Genomic DNA, 20,635 nt, shown 5'->3' with positions numbered 1-20,635 from the left:
AAATTATCATATTTCTTTAGCAGGATAAAGTGTTTACCAAAGTCAAATCTTCCTGATCACTTCACTAAACCAACACAGCAATGTTTTATGTTTTATCTTTAACTTTGGACTTTTGGTGCATAACATTGTACCACTTCCTTTTATAGATTATTGTAGTATAATAAGTTCACCTTTAGAAGCAACTCATAGCCCCAGTTCATGTCATTTTCCGTATCTGTGAGGCTTCCACAAGTTCTAAACAGGCCAATTAAAAAAAAAAAAAAAACAGTCAGTACATCACGTTAACCAATCACTAGAGACCTAACCTCAGCGTTCTTGGGGCACCAGAACTGAGGTGGAAGGTTTGTTAAAAGAAGTGAAACAGAAGCAGTGTAAATAAAAATGACGCAGCAGACTGCAATACCTGCAAATGTGGTAAAACCTGACTCAGACACACATGGAGACGACTACTTTAGTTAAGATTTAGACAAAATAGAACACAATTATCACTCACATCTCCATTATATTTATTTAAACCTGCCAAATCAAAAATAATCTTGATTATTAGCAATATTACCACAAGTGTTGCTGAAGGAAAACTGTTGATTTTAAGCCTAGCTATAAAACAAAATAAGATGCAGATAATTTTGACCTTGAAAACCACTAGATTAGGTTACAGGCAGATGAATTTCCAATTTATTTTTGCTGGTGTATTTATTCTTTTCAGCCTTTTCCCGTATTCCTTTAATCCTCCTCCTCCTTTTATTTCTTTTTTATTGCCTTCTCATCCCTCCATCTCTCTCGTCATTACCCCTCCAGTCCTCTGCCCTCTGTTGCTTTTTAGTAGATGGTAAAAAGGTAAAAGTGTACTTTGGGAGGAAGGCCATGCGGGACATTAAATCACATACAGGTGGTCTTAAACGGTAAAGAGTGTGAGACGGGAGCGCTCGTGCGCACACATGCACGGTGGCTGCATGAGCCTCTCATTTAGGTAGCAGTAATTCGCCACAGTAAGTGACAGGGTTATTGTAAGGTGCTCATTAAGAAAGGGAAGCAGTGAATAAATGTCTAACTGAAGGGAATAAATGCAAACCACTGCGCCACTTTTACTGCTCAGCAACCAGCCTCTTTGATGTGGGATGGTGAGGCGAGGGCAGGCTGAGGGCGTGAGTTAAAGGCAAGGCTCCTGCAGCTCCCGCCTTACATTTCGTTCACAGAGAAAAGTCCCACAAGGGCGGCAGTTGGGCTCACTGTACTTCTCATTCAAATGTGTCGCAATAATTTTAGAGGGTCATAGGTCGGCTTAGTTACAACTCGATAGCCTGTTACTATGGTAACGTGACTTGAGGTCAAGTCTTCATCTCAGCGGGAGAGAGGGAAGCAAAATAAAGCGGGAGGGATGGGTAAATGGAGGGACTGAGGCCATGACATTTGAGGGAAAGGAAGGGCTGAAAAAAAAGTTAAACTGATTTAAGGGGAGAAGTTGAAACGGAGGATGAAAGGATGAAGAGATTACTGAGAGGGAATCGGTATGAGATGAGACTTGAGAGGCAGCTGGAGTGAGGACAAGGCATAACAGTCTTCAGTGTTCAGTTTTCTTTTATCAAATTATTAAAATCCTTTGTTTTGTCCATCTTTTTATGAGTTTCAAACCAGTAAATCGATCATAATGTATCAAATTTTCATTTAATTTTAGGACATTTTCTGACAGATAAGGAAAGAGGAAAAAAAATCCTACATGTTGACAACACTGAAACAAAACAGATGACACAATAGTTGTGTGATAATTAATTACCACATAACATTATTAAATTAAAATATCATGCAAAAGGCACAAACATGACAATCCCCAGTGACCTATTATCAAAACAGCATCTGGCTAAGCTATTGAAGTGAACTGGATAAATGTGAGAAAAGAGGTATTACTGTATGTATTGACACAACACTTGACTTAAGTTGCTTGTGAGTCAAAGATCAATGTTTTGAAGTGGCTAAACAAACAGCAAAATGCTCTAAAATGACTTGTGTAAGATGAGTTAATTCCATGTTAATTCCCAATGTGCATGTGCCATGCAGCTTCGTCAGTCATTAGACTGATCTTTGAAAGAACTGCTTTTGTGTCATTATAGGTTTTCTATTATTATTATAGCATTATATACAGTAGTTTGATGCACTCTATCTTAAACTTAATACAAATCCCTTCCTAGAGTCTAAGTTAAGATCATTAATTTCTGCAGATTAGACTCTCAAGCGGTTGTTCTTGCTGTTTCTAATCTTTGTCAATAGACAACAAAGATGTTTGGAACTTTCACACAGGGATTGTGCTAAAAGGCCTTTTTTATGTTGTGACAAGTAAGATTGGTTGAACGACAATAGTTTTTGTTATGCAAAACTAAAATAAAAAAAATCCAAAGATTATTTAAGTCAGCATTCTCGTAAAGATCTACTCCAATGAAAATAGTGTTTTTAACATGTTCTCTCATGATATCTAAAATTAAGTGTAAAACCACGTTTCTGTGTATTTAGTTATTCGAATCATTGTGAATTAGGAGCAGACAAAACCAATACAGTCAGAAAAACTTGTACCAGTGACAAAGGTGCTAGTTGGGGGGACACAAACTCCATGCTCCACTTCATTTCAATGCATCCTCTTGCAGTCAAATAGATCCATTGACGTCTTTGTTTTTATCGTCTTAGATGGTATTTTGCTCAAACTGTATGACTTCCCACTTTAGTGGTAGGTGGGTGGAGCCAACAGAGCTTCAAACTTGACTTTGTCCTATCTAATTCCCATTTTTAAAAGATTGTTGAGGTGGGCGGAGTTAACTCCAGTTAGAATGCCCTCCCACTTTGGGCTTCACCAGAAGTCATCGACTACAAGTTTTTATGTCTTGTTTTCAACTTTTATATTATCAGCAAATTAAACTGGTGTAATCTAAGGTCGGACGTGTTTGCCATCGGTTTTGTGTAGTTCATGTTCAAAAGGTGGGAAGTGAAATGGTGAGCTTGCTTTATTAGTCACATATGTGAATTTATTGTATGTGATCCCTCTGCTTTAAACCAGTCTCACTAATTTAAAGATTATGTGTAATATTTATCTGATTGATCCTTCTTAAAAGTCATTCAGGTCAGTTTGGCGTGTTTCAGCTGCTGTTGTAATTGGTTTATTTGTCAGCAGCTGAAACATGTGGAGCTGAAGGCTTGAATCTGGAAACCTGAGATTTGGCGTTGCTTTACTGCTTGCTGATTCAGCGTCAGTGTAAGACTACCTGACCCGCTGTAAAAGATGATCTGCTGCATTGCTGCAGGTTAGATGTTTGATGAAGCATTTCTGCGGCAGCTGAGGGTGTAATAAGATTTTCACATCTCTCCTTTCATCTGCTGGATGCCTCAGCAAAAACCCATATTGAAAGTTTTTCTGGACAGAATCATGTTTAAAAATATAAATAAATAATAAATCTTCAGTGTTTGTTATCGTGAAAGTCATTTTGAGGAAAAAATGTTGTATTTTTCCTTTTTTGTGTGAAACGTTTTCAAGGTTCACTTTCACTTAATTTTAGGAACTTAGAACTATCCGCAAATCTTTTGTCCATGTTGGCTTTTTCCCATCTTTCCGTCTCTTCATGTGATCCCAGACACACCCCATGATGTTAAAGTCAGGGTTCTGTGGGAGTCGTGCCAACACTTCCTATGCTTCTTGTTCTTCTTCATGCTGAAAATAGTTCCTAATGATTTGGCAGTATGTTTAGGGTCACTGGGGCCAATCACATGCCTCTCTGTTGATATTGCGTGACGGATAAGTATCTGCTTGTATTTTTCTGTGTTAAACACTGTTAATCCTGACCAAATGTCCAACTTCATTTGTAGAAATGCAGCCCCAAATGTTCAAGCACCTGCACTGCACTTTACTGTTGCCTGCAGGCACTCTTTATTCTACACAAACACACTGCTGTCCTTATTTTTCTACACCCCAGTTCCTTTGTTTTTCATGCATTTTTGCGTTGCTTGGCCTTGTTTCCATGGAGAAGGTTGGGGGCAGCTGACACCCTCAATATTGCTTGTAAATGATCATCAATAAGTCTGGACACAAGAAAAAAAAAAAACTATTTGTGTGAACATCATGTAAGCTAAGAGGTAATTCACCCAAAATTTACGTAAGCTTGTCTACTTTTTCCCCAACTTTCCTGAACTTGGCTTTGAGTTGCATTACAGGTCAATGAAGGTATTTGTAGATCAGAAGGGGCACCTTGCATATCTAAGGTGAGTTTTTGGATCGCAAATGCTTAAAAAAGCAACAGACTTTTGGCTGGTCATGACACACCATGCTGTTGTTTTAATCATGGGGTGAATGCAGTTTAGAATATTCACAGAGAATCTTTTATTTTGAAAGGGTACTGGAAGTTTAATGGCAAACTTTGAGCTTGTTTCCTGTTGCTATGTTTGAATATAAACTAATAACTATGAACATTTTACAAAGACTATTTGTGAATCCACTGTGTTCTGATGATGAAAATGGATGATTAAAAAAAAAAAAAAAAACATTTAAATACCTTTTTTTTTTTTCTTTAATTTTGCAAACCCAATGCATTGTGGTCTATATCTACCAGTCGTCTAGAAAATATCCCAGAAGTGTGAATTGTAGATTCGGACAACTCATAATGGCAACCGTCCTAAGTAGGAGGCTGTGAGGGAATTTGGACAAAGGGAAACTAATACACTGTTATAGGGATGTAGGGAAAAATCGATTTTGTAAAAAATTGCTATACTTCATTTAGCGATATTGTATTGATTTAAAATGCTGACAAGACAATATTTTATTAATCATTTGTGAGGCTTTCAGCGTCGTACTTTTATTTTCCGTCTAAACTGGTGGTTGTCAGCACAGCACACTTTGAGCAGCTCAAGACCGCACCAGAACAACTAGATTTCAAGAGAATCAGCCTGAGTTAAATATTCAGTCTCGTGGATTTGTTCTTTTGAGACCTGTACTTAGTGTGACTTTGTTTTTTTCTAAGTCCTACTCTTTAAAAAAAAAAGTAAAAAAAATGTTCTGGTACAATCTTAGGATATATCATGATGTGTATCATATTGTGGGACGTGTATCGCGATACATCTTGCCAAAACACACACCTACTGTTTTATATCATCCTACAGGCTGTAATTGGGTCTCTGGCAGCAAGTGTGACACCCCAGATAAAGACTGTGATGAACTGTGTGTTACTGTTTTGAAGGGGAAAAAAACATATTTAGATTTTTTTAGATTTATGCCAAGTTTTTGCAGATTCCCACAGCCCACCCAGGGTTAAACGCCTCATTAGAGTAGCTGGTCTCGCTGTAGGCCATTTTCACTTCATAATTAGGGAATCTATTTAATTCAAAACTTGTCTGCAGCTATGTTTGCAGATGTAGAACAGCTCGTTTCACCTACCACGGTGAGCACATCAAAACGCCGCTTAACAACTCATTTCCTTTCTCCATCGAGAGCGTCTAGCGCTCGCTTCCTTTCCCTGCACCTCCTGCTCCATCACACTTTACTCCTCACAACTCCTCATGACAGCTCCATCGTACCTAAACACGTCCTCATAAGCAAGCCGACCTCATGAGCAGACAGACAGGCTGACAGGAAATCATCCAGCCAGGCAACAAGGAGCTGAATCTAGGCCACTTGGTGACAGCATGTGTGGCATGGAGTCCAGCCTCTAGAAACAAAGAAAGGGGAAGTCGAATTTAGATCCCACTTTAATAAATAAAAGGAGACAGTATTTTGGCCATGCCCAAACGCAATTTGTTCAGACATGAACACTTGACAGCAGCTATCTGTTACCGTAGTTTGACACTTAAATATGAATTCATTAAACTTGCTGGCATGCTGCTCGCTTGTTTGGCTTTTGGCTAAAGCCTCTTACTTGATATTTGCCCTCAAGTGAAATGGATTTTTGCATTTTTTTCAATTTGCTCCTGCAGCTAAGAATGTTGTTACATGTCACTGCAAAATCATTGGGCCAATTTTTAATCCAAAATCTTATGCAACTGCTGAATGTTTTAAAAGAAATGTTAACACATTTTCCTTGTACTGTGTGACTGTGAAAACAGCTGTAAAAATAAATTCACACTTTTTTTTTCTTTAACAAAGAATACAGTGCAGTCTTTTGTTTTCAGCACTGATTGCTTGAAGACCCACTACTGTCATTTTTCTTTAATCTATTCTACAAGTTTTCCTAGTGGTCTTTTAATTATGATTATTAGATTATTGTGTGTATTGTGATATATACCAGAACATTTGTAATTTTTTAAAGAGTATGACTTAGAAAAAAACTCTACCTGAAGATTAATACATCTTCCATAGTAATAAAATGGTAAAATTAACTTTATTTAATGATAATAACATTGAGCACAGCAACTGTATCTCACATACAAGTTGCTTTTACTTTTGATAAATTAAGAAACGATTTGTTTTCAAAGGGAACAGTCAACATTTTCACAATAAAATGTGTTTAATTCCAATATTGCTAAATCTAGCATTTAAATGGTTCAAGAGCTTGAACGGGAGCTTATTTATATATGATCCCGGAAGCAACGTGGCACAGAGTTTCAGTTCGGTACCCATCCCAAGTAAAAACTACATGTCTTGAAACAGCAAAAACTGCAAGACTGACTGAACATTTAGCACAAGCTGGTTCTCGCCAGATCTTGTTGTTTTGGTTGTCGTGTAGGGCTTCTCAAAGAGGCTCAGTGTGCTGTTCTGCCAACTAGCTGTCGGAGGTTTGAGTGGAAAACAAAAGTAAGACACTGAAAGACGCTCATAAATAATTAGTTAAATATATTCATGTCAACATTTCAAGTAGATAAAAGTATCGGCAAACAAAATATCGCGATATATCGCCAAATTGAATTTTCCCTACACTCCTAATGATTCTGTTGCTTTTGCACAAAATCAAAAACTTTCCAGGACATAGTTTCTGCAGTGCGGCAATTGTTCGAATAAGCTCACCTCCACTTCCCATCATCCATCTATTTACTCTGCCTCCAATCTAGCATTATGCGTGTAACAAAAATGACAAGCAGCATTGGAGCTTTCCAGCCATTCAGTTTTGAGCTTTAAAGAAGAAAAAGACATGGATCTAGTCGTCTACTAGTGGGTACATCAAAGTAGAGCAAGCAGGGAGTTAGCGGTCCACGATTGTAGCACTTATGTCACAACTACTAACTTTTTCAAACTGTTTTTTTTATTTGCTTCATATTGACAAAGATTTAAACAAAGAAATACAAAAGAAAATGCAATTTTATGCTCATTTTTTTTTATATATATATATATACCCTGCATCATGAAAAAAATGCTGCAAGAACATGTCAAAGATACTAAACATGATTTTCATTGGAGTGGATCTTTAAAGTGCATTTTGGAGCCTTGGTTGATGCCATACCAACATGCATTTCAAGGTATTTGTGACCTAAAGCTGAAAACAGCAAATTGTTTTAACTGAGCAAATAGGCCAAACATAGAAGATCCATAGAAGAAATATTTTGGTCAGGACTTGCTTCAGGTGGTTCACTCCTGGTGCTGACGCAGTTCAACACAGATCACTAAACACCTTCCTTTTTCCACATAGATCAATTAAATCTGAGCGAGATCTCCCGAGCTGCTCAAGAACACTGGATAAGCCCGACTGTGTGGGCTTGAATTGATCCCCACAGCCTCTGCCTTTTGCCCTGCGATTCAGAAAGCTGCGTCTGACTTTCTTAGCTAATATCCATCTATTTTCTATACCAGCTTCCTGCGGTTCAAGGTCGTGCCGGGGCGGAAAACTGTCCCAGCTGCCATCAGAAAAGAGAACCTCAGAAAGGTCAGCCGTCCATTAGAGAGCCAGAATGAAGGAAGCAGCAAAGTTATTCACAAATACACGAAAACTATTCCCTAAACACTGAAAGCCTTCATGTTGATTGCGTTAGCGAGAACATTGAAATAGATCAGAACTGTTTAAGTGTACCCATCTGGAGTTGTGTTGAAGTTTTCCATGAGACAAAAAACATTGTTTAATTTAAATAATTGCATAACCTGTATCTCGGTGCCTAAAGCTACAGGTTTCAATTTACTAGAATCGTAGTTGATGAGTTGCTTTTTCTCCAAATAAAAGTATTAAACAATTATGATAGCAGATCTGATCTCTCTGAGATTCTTTCAACTTCATTCATGTCAGTAGTTTTTGTGAAGACTTTGCTTTCTTTCTGCACTCCTGCAGACTTGCAGAGTGATGCCATCAGTTTGACCCCTGAGGGAATGAAAGCATGACTGACAAATGAAATGGGTTTCTCAATAGCAGCTTTTCTCATCAGTGGAGCTGCAGTGATTTGGTGACACTATGGATTACTTCCAGGTGCTCTGGCTCACTCTGAAAGAGTGGAATATGAAGACATGGTAAAGGTGTAAACACTTCTTTTTGCAATCCACACCCAACCAGATCGTGCTGTGTTGATGCTGTAGCACAATGGTGACTGGGTCAAACTGGGACAGCAGGGAAGGTTGTAAAACTCAACTGGTCCTTCACTGTAGTAGTCGTTGCCAAAAATAGCAACGTCACTTTATTTATTTCTTGGCTGGTTAGTCATTCAGGTTGCTCTCTTCGAGGTTCTGGATTTAGGTCAGGCTCCACACAACCGCTGCTTTTCTTCAGATTTGTTCCGAAGGCTAAATAAACCCACCAAACCTGACGTCAGAACCAGAATTTATGAATTCTGAGGAATACATGTTAAAATATTTGTTTTCAAGCTTGGCCAGGTGCAAAAACCTAAACAAGCTTCACAGTTTTTACATGCCAGTGAGTCAAGATGATGATTAAGAACCGCACAGTCAAGGAAGAGGTTTTCTTAAGAACAAAAATTACCTTTTAAGTAAAAAGATGTTTGTGCACCTGAAAAATCAGAGCAGCTGCCAAGCCCTGTCACTCTGCATTCACTTGAATAGAGAAAGACGGAACTTTACAGTCTAAGGAATTCATGCTACATCTGCTGCTTCATATCTTATTACTGCTCCAAATCTGTCTTAATTTAATGCTCATTACAGCTTTTGTTGCTAAGGTTTCCTCTGCCTGTCTATTCCTGTAATCTGTTTTATTTTGCTTTCATCTTCAACATTAGATGACTGGGTTCTCGTTTTAAGTATTTGTTAGTGTTTTGAACCGAAGTCCAAAACCTTACTACCTGGGTATCACTTTGCATGAGGATCTGCAGCCCTCGGTGTTAAAATGTGTGTGGAATTGGTCAATAGAGTGTGACTTTTAAAGCACTTTGATCCTTAAAGAAGGTTTTAGTTTTTGATCATTTTTAGAATATTTCTGTGGAGTTTCTTCACATTTGGTTCTGTTCAGTCCAGCTGACAGTCAGATATCACACCTGTTCTTGGTTTGGTTCTGTCTGCAAAAGAATGTTACAGCCCATTAAACAAGGATAAAATCATAGAGGAGCATGGAACAAAATAAAAACAGGTGTAAAGTACGGAAACAGACAGGTGCTGGGAGATTGTGAGAAAACCAACACAAAAACAGAACATTTTACAAAACGCCTGAACATTTGCACTCATGGGGCTGTAACACATGTGTCCACATTTTTTGCAAAATTGGCAAGTTTTGGTGAGGTCAAGGGTCACAGCTTTCAATTTTAACAAACTGTTTAATTACTTTTTTTTTTTTTGGAGTAGGATAATTTTCATTTCTTCACACAGATTAGAAATGCATTTTTGTTAAAACTACTGTCAACTTTGCATTTAAAGACCAGAAAAGTAAATGTCGACACGTCACATAAAATGTTATTTATTGTTCACTATTAAAAACTCACTGTAAACTCTTAAGTGTAAATCATGCGAACAGGAAGTTAGCACAATAGTTATCTTATTCAGAAAGCAAAATGGTTTTAATCAGAGAAACAAATCTGTTCATTTTGCTTACAGTCGAAACAAACTAGAAAGTATCTCAGAAGGATCCTGCGACGGTGTTGTCGCATGTTTATGATGGTTTATAACAGAATTTAGCCAATCCTGATCAAGAAATTGTACACACAAGTTTTACAAAGTGCTGGCAGCTGCATATGATTGATTTTGTGAAAGGTTATGTGTAGAAATGTGAATGTGAGCCACATTTGGCCTATGAGCCGGACTTTGGACATGCTTTATGTAAGAACTAACTGAACTAGAATGAAAGCCTGATGCAGAAAATAACGTGAAAAACTGGTTTAATTTAACTCTCATATAAACCAAGGAATAAAATAACCACAGAGATTGTCAATCTCTTATTTTACCCTCATTTGAGCCACTAAAATATTGAATTCACAAAATAAACCAACATAATAAAACCTAAAAATAGTATTTTTCCGGAGTTACAGAAAAGAAAGAGTAATTTGATCATTTTTTATTGTGAATTTTGCTGTAACATAGTGGCAAAAATGAGCCTGTAACTACATTACAAACTGTTGATAGAAACCATCCTAAATAGCAAAAAAATATATATAAAATAGCAATAAATATGAAAGCAGTAAATATTTATATTTAAAAATTTTAATTTTGCATTTTCACCAGAAATCTATAACTTTAAAAATCCTAAAAAAAAACGAGATCCGAACAACAAAAGTGAGGTGCTTTTTCCTGCAGCACAGCTGCCACTTTTTATCTGTCCAACTGTTGTCACACTTCACACACTCACACTCATCCACCAGCAAGCGGCAATAAAAGATTCATGCAGCAGCGATGATGAAGGCATCTCCTTTTCTGCTCCACTTACCATGGTGGACAAATTCTGCCCTGCAACCCACATGCACACACACACACATTTGCACACACACACAGTCATACATCCAGTCATCAGTCCGGGAGCTGTTAAGGGGGAAGCAGTGAAGCACACAGCTGCAGGGTACTTACTTCTACTCTTAACCTTCATAGACATGAGCACACACATCTCCAGGGCTCTTATCTGTCAAGACACTGATGCCGCACACCTCAGCCTAGCCTGTCTGATGAACATGGTCAATGCTTATCTGCAGTTTGTGTTTTTATTTTAACTCCCAAGCTGAATATAAAAGTACCTCTGGGAGGTTTTAATTCTGTATCTGTGTGTTCATTATCAGTGCTCACTGTGTTGTTTTTAAAACAAAGAATTATCAGCTTTTTTAAAAACTTTTTTGTGCTTTTATTGTTTTCCTTTCCCCTGTTAGGTATTGTGCATAAATCTAAATGAAAATGTAATAAAGCCAATAGAAAAAAAATGTTTTTTCAACAAAAAGATTGTAATAAATTGCAATTAAGTCCCTTTTGTTTATGATTTCTAGTCATTAAATTAGCTCAGATTCTTCTATTTAATTCTCTCCATTCATGTTATGTCAGAATAAAGTAAAAACATAATGCATATTTTATGGCACAGTATGCAAAAACTGCAATACAATCATTAAAAATGTAAAAGGTTGTTGCTGCTTAGGCTTTTGCTCTACAGGTTTTACCCCATTCAACAAATTTACCTGAAGCTGGCCGTGACAATTCCCATAAAACCCCTCAAAACTCATCTTTTATGCAAAGGTTTTACCAAACATGTCTGCTTACCTCCAATATTAGTTTTTTCTTGTATATTAATAGTATGGAGTATTTTCAGATTAAAAGTTTATACAAGGATGGGAAAAAAATGATTTTTTTTTAAATATATAGTCAGCAATAAAATATGATATTTAAGAATCTTACTTACTTTTTTACAAAAGTAGATTTTTAACAATACATTTCAGTTTTCTATCAATTATTTATGTTTCAGAGTAACAATTGAACTTTTATTTTGTCAAATAATCATATTTTGTTTAGAAACCTTTTAAAGTTTTTGATAGAAATCAAGTTTCCAATTATCTAAGAATGTAAAAAGTTGAATGTCTCCACAGAATAAGTGTTGTTCACATTCAACGTGAATAATGGCCATTTTATTTGCTTAAAAGTGAGTTTTATTCATTTATTCTTTTTTTAGAACTCTTATTTCTGTGCTGTTTTTGAAGAATTTTAGACTTGATAAATTGGAATAGAAAAATCTCACATTAACATCTACATGATCATTCGTTGTCTTTTTCTTCAGCTTTTTATGGAAATTTTTATGTCTTGCTTGCAAATGTTTGAGTCTAAGATCTGGTGTGTATTTCTGTTTCCCGCTGTACCAGGTGAACAGCTCAGGATGTGTCCTCAGGGTCAAACCTGCTGTACCAGCAGCATGGAGGAGAGGCTCGCTAACCTGAGTGCCAAAGAAACAGAGGGACAGATCAGAAAGGCCGGCAGGTCCCTGCAGACGACTTTGAACACTCTGCGAACAAGCTTTCGCTGTGAGTTTGCTTTATATTTTGTGTCTCAGTGCATAGTCACGCAAAAAAGTGACATTTGTATGTTGTGTTTTAGCAAGGTTGGGTTTTTTTCTCCCTGTTTTTCTTCAAAGCTCTGTTCCAACAGCAGACAACAAATGAGTGTGTCAGTAAATAAGGGGGTTGTGTGTGTCCTGCGCGACAAGGGGACCCCTGACCGGGTACTATAATGAGAGCGGAGTCAGCCAGACACAATGAAATGTGATAAGCCGTTCCACTGATCTCAGGGGAAGCAGGCACACTCACTTGCATTCGTCCACACACACACTTGTAAACAGAGGGGTGTCCCTCGGGGCAGCGGCTAGCTCAGCTAATGAACAGTTGACCCACTGAGGAGCTGAGAGTGCAGATCACTGCACACCAGAAACAAAGGGAGGATGAGGACGGAGAAGTGCCAGGACACATGGATAAAAGCAAATGCTTGAAGTGATGATGTGTCAGGAGCACCTGGGAAACACAGAGTCAGATTACTATGATAAGGAAAGAAAAAAAATAGATGTTTAAAAAACAGGAAAGTCTCTTTGATGTATTGAGTCGGTTGCAATTTCTAGGTTATGCCACTAGATGGCAGTATATGACACATGCTGGACCAGTCCATTTCCTTCCTAAAGAAATCTCTTCAAGGGTAACACAACAGGACAGTTGGAGTCCATTCTCACCAGATTAGAAAAATGGTTTTTATTTGTGATTGGCAGTTAGCAGGTTAGCTTCAGTATGGAAAGAAAATGGATACCAGTATCTCCTCAGAACTTTCTGTGGAGGTTGACGATTTTTGTCCTCCACCTTTTCCCGAGGGAGGCGCTCATGGTCCATACTGAAGGGGACCCGTGTCTCAGTGGTAAAATGCTAGCATCATAAGCTAATAAACTAACTTATTAAGCAATCCAGAGTGAAATATTCATTGCAAATCCCGTCACCAGGCCGAAGTTCGCTGGATTTAATGCCAATTGCAGTCAACCACTGTTGCCTAACTTCAAAGTCCAATGGAAAGTTGTGCAAGCCAGTAGATTTTTGATAACCGAAGGCAAGACAGATGAGAGGCATTCTACCATCCGTTACAAGATCAAATATGGGCGGGGATTTTATACTGGAGCTGCAGAGCATGATTACATGAAACTCCTGAAATGACGTTGGACTTACACCAGTTGACCAATCACAAAATTTAACTGTACTACTTCATTTCAACCTATGGGGGCAGCACACGGATTGTTTTAGACCACAATTTCAGGAATTAAACAAGTTTTATTTTTAATTGTCAAAAATGTGGCAAAACCCAACAAACAACACTTTTAAAGCCCCATTTATAGAGGTCAACAGCCAAAAAAAAGTTGATTTAGTGTTTGGTTATCCTTCAAATAGATTAGGGTTTGATTGTGAAACATTACTTCTTTACCTCTTTCAAGTTTAAATAAGGATTTTTAGTTGCCATACCTTTCAAAATAAAAGGCTGCACGCAGGACTGGCACATGGGAAACTAGGGTTTGTTTCCTAGGGGGTGCCATAAGTGTATTCAAGTGTGAGTCCCTAGGCAAGACCCTTAACGCTGCTACCGAACTATGCAGCCACAGGGGGGCCAGAGCTTGGGTCTCCCTAGAAGGGCATCTGGCATAAAAATGTCTGCCAAACCAAATGTGCAGATCACTGACAGCTGATTTGCTGTGGCGACCCCTCACAGAATACGCCAACCGTTGAACAATAGGTTTCAAAATAAAACACAATAAATGCAGTCATAATTGTAAAATATACTAATTTCCAATTTACATTTCAAGAAATCTTGAGAGGAAAAGTAAAAAACGATTTCTCTCTTTCCCTCCGCCCCCTGCAGCCTTCTTCACTGACCTGCATGGCCTTTCTGAGGGCTCCCTGGAGCAGGTGTTGACTCCACTCGGCGCCCTGTACTCGCAGAACACCCGCCTGTACACAGATCTCTACGCCGACCTCTATCTGTACTACCAGGGCTCGTCTCTCAGCCTGGACGAGAGTCTGTCTGATTTCTGGTCCCGCCTGCTGGAACGACAGTTCAAAATCTCTGCCAACACAGATGTAAGTAACAGCAACAAACGCAGAAATAAATCCAGATTTGGAATAAATAGATTGTAAAAATGGCATAGCATCTAGAATTTGGATTTTTAAAAAGCCTATTTGTGTGTATTCATCTTGCTTCAGCCTTCTTATATGTCCTACAAAGACACATGACAGATCATGGGCTTTATTTTTAAACCTGACATTATTTAGAAATACAACCAGACTATTATGGTTTGATGGGGATCGAAAGCATGCGGCATGCCTTTTAATAGCATACGGAAAGCCATATTTCTCCTTCATTGTGTTTGCTGTCATCTCTTTCTGACAGGCCAGTCTATCAGAGGATTATCTTGAATGTGTTGCTAAGCAGCAGGAGACGCTGAGACCATTCGGGGACGTCTCACGAGACATGAAGGCCAAGGTGATCCGGGCTTATGTCACCGCGAGGTCGTTTGTCCAGGCGCTGTCAATCAGCGAAGAAGTAGTCAATAAGGTTCTAAATGTGAGTGTGTTTATATTCCTGTTATTCATGCACAAGGACATAAATCAAGCCTGCTGTCATTGGGGCTACTTAAAAAAAAACTCTGACATCATTGAAAGTGTTTATAATGTGTTTATAATGTCCCCTGAAGTGATGGGAACTGACTTGTGCAAGTGTTTTGGTGAGTGTCAAACGTCTGCTGGGCAGATTCCCAGGAAACAGAGATGATGGCTCGCAGGGAAGTCACACCCAAAAATGTCTCCACCCTACAAATTGGAAACACGAAGATCACCAAAACCATCAGAAACATTACAAAACCTAAACAAAAATGTGACACAGCTGTCACACTCTGGGTGGGATAAGGAGATTCTTAGATGACAAACTCAAAGAACATTTCTTATTTAGGTTTTTGAATTTTTTAAAGTTTGTTTTTAGCCTGAGCTGCAGGCAGTTCTCTAAAGTCTTCATTTATACCCTGTGATAACAATGCAGCTTAAAGCTGATCACAATTGAGTCAGCCCCACCATTGGTTGCAAGTAGAATATCAGGTTTGTTAGGGGAGTTTGGGGTGTCATACCTCTCCAAGCCCCTTAAATTACATCAAAAAACAAATTTTCCATCTTTTTCTGTTAATTCTTACATGTATTTGTCTTTTATTTAATTTTCTTGTTGTTTTTTTATTAGTTTTATTTATTTATTTTAGTTCATTGTAGATTTTTTTACTTTTATGAGTCCTGCCCTTGCATATATCCAGCCTTGATCATAGCCAATCCTTCAATTTACCATAAATATAGCTTCTTTTATTAAACTGATGTGATTGCACTGCCCTCTACTGTCTCACTAAACACATCCATGCCTCTTCTCTTGCTGTCCGTTGTGTTAGCAGGTCTCTCTGGGTCCAGAGTGCTTGAAGGCTCTGATGAAGTTGGTCTACTGCTCCCACTGCCATGGCCTGTCTTCCGTCAAGCCCTGCTTCAACTACTGCTCCAACGTCATGAAGGGTTGCTTGGCCAACCAGGCTGATCTGAACCCAGAGTGGGATAATCTGATAGGTGAGATAAATCTAGAATCCTCCAAACTGTTCCTTATCTTTTTATTCATTTTAGTTGATGAGGCTCAAATGGAGCAGATTTTCTGTTCATGTTTGGTTACTTTAAATAAAGAGAAAGTATCAACAATTCTAGACGGAATTCAAAATGTACATCACATGCACTCAGAAACTGCCAGGAGGTTTCTGAAATGTTTCCGTCCTCGTTCCTCTTTGCAGACACAATGATTGAGGTGGTGTCCAGTTTCAGCGCAGAGCCCAGTCTGGAGGCCGTTCTCTCCTCCATCCCGGCTCGAATCTACGAGGCCGTGCACTACCTGCAGGAAAACATGAACACCTTCACAAGCACAGTAAGACTTTAGGCAGACACTAATTACTGCTGTTTTGTTCACAGCTCCAAGGCCATACAGTAAAATCAATTTAGCTCATTAAAGATTTGATCTTATTTCAAGCATACAAATGGATCTAAAAAGGAAGAAAAATAGGGAAGAAGTTCAGTATCTTTTGCCAGTCAGTACGAAAGTAAAAGTAATATTTTATTTAATATTATTACACTTTAATTTAAATACTTGATTTTTGTTGTTATTAGGATACTAAAAACCTAAATTTACTTTCACAGAATATTAGTAAAAAAAATACTTCAGCATTCCAGGTGGCATCAGGAGCCATGCTGAACATGAAGAACAAATGATCATTCCTCTTGTCAAGCCACTCCCAAAGCAGGGATAGTGTTAAAAAGTGTCTCAGCTAAGGAGAAAAAGAACGGGACTAAAAGTACATTTTGTATTTCATCTGTAGAACAAGGTCTCAGAATCAGGAGGAGTGGAGAGTCATCCAGTTTCCAGTTTTGGTATGAGCTGCTGCAACAGACTCAACCGTGCAGATGACCTGAGGGGAGCAATCAAATCAAATCAATCAATCAAATCAACCTGTGTAACAATTCCACCTAAAACTTAGGTTTCATTTTTGAAATTGGATAACAGAAAATATTCGTTCAAATGATTTGAGACAAACCTGTTCAGTCATTTCTGTGTTTTCTTTTATACTACTCAAACATGAAAATACTCAGCAACTTGTTCCTTTGTTAGGCCTCACTAATGAGACAAAAATGTGTTTTCTAAAGAATTCCTGGAGACAGTAAATGAGTCTGTGGTGACATCTAGTGGATGTTTGAAAAATTAATTCTTCAAACTTTCAACAGTTGTATCTAATTTCAGAGGAATTCTTTTCTGTTATACACAGCATTCCTTATGAGGCTCTTTCCTTTGTTTTTACGTTTATTATTATTATTTTGAAGTAGAGCAGAGCTGATGTTATCCTGTTCTATCCTTTTTAGCATTCCCATTTTCTCTTTTAGTTTTTTATAAAGCGATTGTTTACTTTCATGATGCATGTATAATTTCTTGACCAAATGAACAATGATTTCATGGTTAAAAAAAAGTGTTTCTGTTTTTTTTTAATGATAATATAAAGTAAGGTTGTAGAAAAATTACAGTTTTGGCAATCACATGTAGAGATTAATCTCTAAATTGAATTGATCCCGGGATCGTGATTGTGTCATACAAATTCTGGGCTAACATGAGATAAAATAAATGTAATAACACTGAAAATGGGAAATACATTTAAGTGGAGCCTAGAATGTACGTAACTGTTAATGCTTTTGTTTAGAAAAAACAAAAAATCCCAGCTTGGTCACTGTTCTTGCTCTCCTGCCGTTCAGGTGTATCGAACATGTGGAAGTCTGGAAGAATCTGGAAGAGGAAGTCCCGCCCTCCATGAACAGAAGACGAAAAGCAGCCCGTTAACTGCACTGGAATATAAACCATCGCAGACTGCTGAGCTCAGACTGAAGGCGCAGGTGAGAATTTCACCAGTGAAATTTTTTAATGAAATAATTGCAAGTCTGGATTGATCAGTGACGGGTTGGAATTTCATTTTTCCAAACTGTATTTATTTTAGAACAAAAACAGCATTTGAAATTACCTCTATAGATAGTCAAACTTCAGATGTGTACATTTTTTCACTAATCTGCACATTTATATCATTTTACTTTGACAGAAGCTGCTGTAATCCATTTTAATCTGCAAATATAAGAAAACACTTTGAATATTAATCTGTAGTTTGTAGTCTTCATATAATTCTAGATCCTGGTGATTGCTTCTAAAGGAATAAAACTGCATGTTAACTCATTTTATTAAATCCTTATTGGTGGAACAGGAAGCTCCTTGTGTGTAGAAATGCTTCACAGCTTTTTCTGTCACTTCCCATTAAGACTTAATGAGAGGTTCAGTTAGAGCAGCTGTTTTCTAAGCTTTGACCTTTTAATCAGGGAAAATCACCACATTGATGTGCAGACGTGTTGTCATGGTTACTGATTCATCAGCACACACTCATAAACCATCACCTAAAACACAAAATTCTTCTTTTGTTTGTTAAACTAGGAGTAAAAATAACGACAGGAGGAAGAAAACTATTGACAAGTATTTTAAAGTGTGTTTTGGGATTCTGTTGCAGATGGTGGATCTCATCAAACAACTTAAGGTCATGCATCAGTACTGGGTCAAACTGCCTGTGGAACTCTGCAAAAAAGTGGCAGCAGGAGAAAGCAATCAGGACAAATGTTGGAATGGAAATACTAAAGCCAGGTGAGGAAAAAGCAGGAAAACTGGAATGCTGTGCATGAGTGATCCTTCCTTACCTAATAAAATGAATGAGAAAAAGCATGGAAGAATTACTCAATTCAATATGCATTTGCACAATACTTTAACTTTTAATTAATGTATCTAATGTTAGGAATGATCTAGAATGATCACAAACAACCTTTAAAATATATATGTAATTGGAACTTTTTACCTGAAAGAGAAGAAGTATATTAAAAATATATGAGCTCTGCTGCGTTTTTGTCCATATTTGATGTGGTAAAATTGAAAACAGTGTTTATGGTGGTGTAATGATTAGCAATATCGCCTCACAGCTAGAAGGCCGTGGTTTAAATCCTGGTTGGGACGTTTCTGTGTGGAGTTTACATATGTGCGTTTTTTCCAGCTTCCACCCTTTGAAATCAGTTTTAATCCGAAACTGATTAGAAGAAAGTGTGCTAACGTGGCATGTCAAAGCTTGCATCGTAAAAAGCCAGTGAGTGTGAAAAGGAGTGTTAAAGAGTTGCTAACTTTTGAGTCACTAAACTCCATTACTTGGATTTTACACAGCTCCCTTTTGGAACTTTAAAAGGCTTTTTATGACTCCCTTTTTTTATAAGACACCTCTAATGACCCATGACTGGTTCTGGAGTTTAAAAGAAAAAGAACACAGCAGAGCTCTCCACTTGTCCCTGTTTTAGCAGAAGTTCAAATCAAGCCAAGATATTTCAAATATGCTGGAGCCACTTTTTGGAAGCCAGAGACACTATGACAGCTGACTAACAAAGAGTTTTTTTCAAGTTCAAAAAGTTTTTTGTTTTGTGTCTTTAAACCCGGAGCTGGAATTGTGTGATAGTGTAAAATCTGCTGGATGTTTATGCTCCCTTAAGCTAAAACGATTAAAAGAACATTGTTGAAAACATACTCAAATATTTTTAGCAGCACAAAAAGATAAATTAAAAACTGTAAATTAATTTGGTGTTAAAGCACAGTTGACTGTCTAATCAATCTTTAACACAGAGACTCTTCTCTCCTGCATCCAGATACCTTCCAGAGGTGATGGGCGACGGCTTAGCCAATCAAATCAACAACCCTGAAGTGGAGCTGGACATCACAAAACCTGACATGAATATACGGCAGCAGATCATGCAGCTCAAAATCATGAGCAGCAAACTTAAAAACGCTCTGGACGGCAATGATGTGGACTTCCAGGATGCAAGTGGGTCTCATGTAGTAGTCATCCTATGTGTTTGTTTTTATGAAATATTAGGACAGAGATTATCTACAAAAACTACTATTAATGGTGCACAGGACCCCTCCTTCCCAAATCTGACAAGTTAAAAGAAAATCATTTTTATATATGGATTAAAGAATAAAAATCCAAACCACTGTTGGTGATGCCCCCCTTTACTACTGCAGACAACGGTTGTTAAGATGTCTTTCTGTCACACGAAAAGAGAAAATATTCTGACAAAAGTCAAATTTTCATAATGTGAAGGGATCTAAAGATCTAAACGTGACTTATAATAGCAGGCTTAAAAAGCAGCAAAAAAGAAAAGTTCATCCCCTTACCAAAAGCAAAATTATACATTTGTGCTCTATTGACCTTCTAGGTGATGACATCAGCGGCTCAGGAAGCGGCGTGTGTTCAGGCGGTCTGTGCGCGCTCAGCAGGCCAGGACTGTACACCTTCACACCAGACAACAAACCAGTCGGTGGCTCGGCGCCTCAAAGGTCCGCTCTCAGCCTGCTCCTCCTCCTCCTCCTCTCACCGGTGACCGTCCTGCTGCTTCAGCGATGATGGGCTGCTGCCTCCTATCAGGACTGAAGGGAAAAAGACTGGAACATTACTTTGCCAAAAATTTATTTCTAAGACATCTCAGCCAACTAATGGACATTCCCATTGATTAAGACGGGCGACTGCAAGTTTTGATTTGAACGAGTTTGCTGATGGATTCTTTGGCTCCAACGATGAGGCTGTCTGGGAAGACAGAGATGATGATGATGATGAAGATGATGTCCTTTTAGCTGCAGCAGTGCAATCAGCAGGTGCCCTTATTTGTGACGTGTTTGAGGATGTTTTTCTATTATTTT

At 38.1% G+C, this 20,635-nt stretch overlaps 1 protein-coding gene across 2 annotated transcripts in view; it reads left to right on the top strand.

The window, feature by feature from the left end:
* Positions 1-20,629, top strand: part of gpc1a (glypican 1a) — a 36,665-nt gene extending 16,036 nt beyond the window's left edge. The window contains exons 2-10 of one of the 2 annotated variants that reach the window (XM_024278148.2): positions 12,154-12,312; positions 14,174-14,391; positions 14,702-14,875; positions 15,738-15,906; positions 16,122-16,252; positions 17,623-17,760; positions 18,417-18,547; positions 19,585-19,760; positions 20,155-20,629. In XM_024278148.2, coding sequence (XP_024133916.1) covers positions 12,154-12,312; positions 14,174-14,391; positions 14,702-14,875; positions 15,738-15,906; positions 16,122-16,252; positions 17,623-17,760; positions 18,417-18,547; positions 19,585-19,760; positions 20,155-20,342 — 1,484 coding nt within the window. In that variant the 3' untranslated portion in view covers positions 20,343-20,629. The remainder of the gene's footprint in view (positions 1-12,153; positions 12,313-14,173; positions 14,392-14,701; positions 14,876-15,737; positions 15,907-16,121; positions 16,253-17,622; positions 17,761-18,416; positions 18,548-19,584; positions 19,761-20,154) is intronic. The other variant, XM_024278149.2, reaches the window with a different exon arrangement.
* The last annotated feature ends 6 nt before the right edge of the window (positions 20,630-20,635 follow it).

This window comes from Oryzias melastigma, linkage group LG4, assembly GCF_002922805.2.
Source record: "Oryzias melastigma strain HK-1 linkage group LG4, ASM292280v2, whole genome shotgun sequence".
Classification (NCBI taxonomy): Eukaryota; Metazoa; Chordata; class Actinopteri; order Beloniformes; family Adrianichthyidae; genus Oryzias; species Oryzias melastigma.
This window is presented reverse-complemented; position numbering and strand designations above follow the sequence as displayed.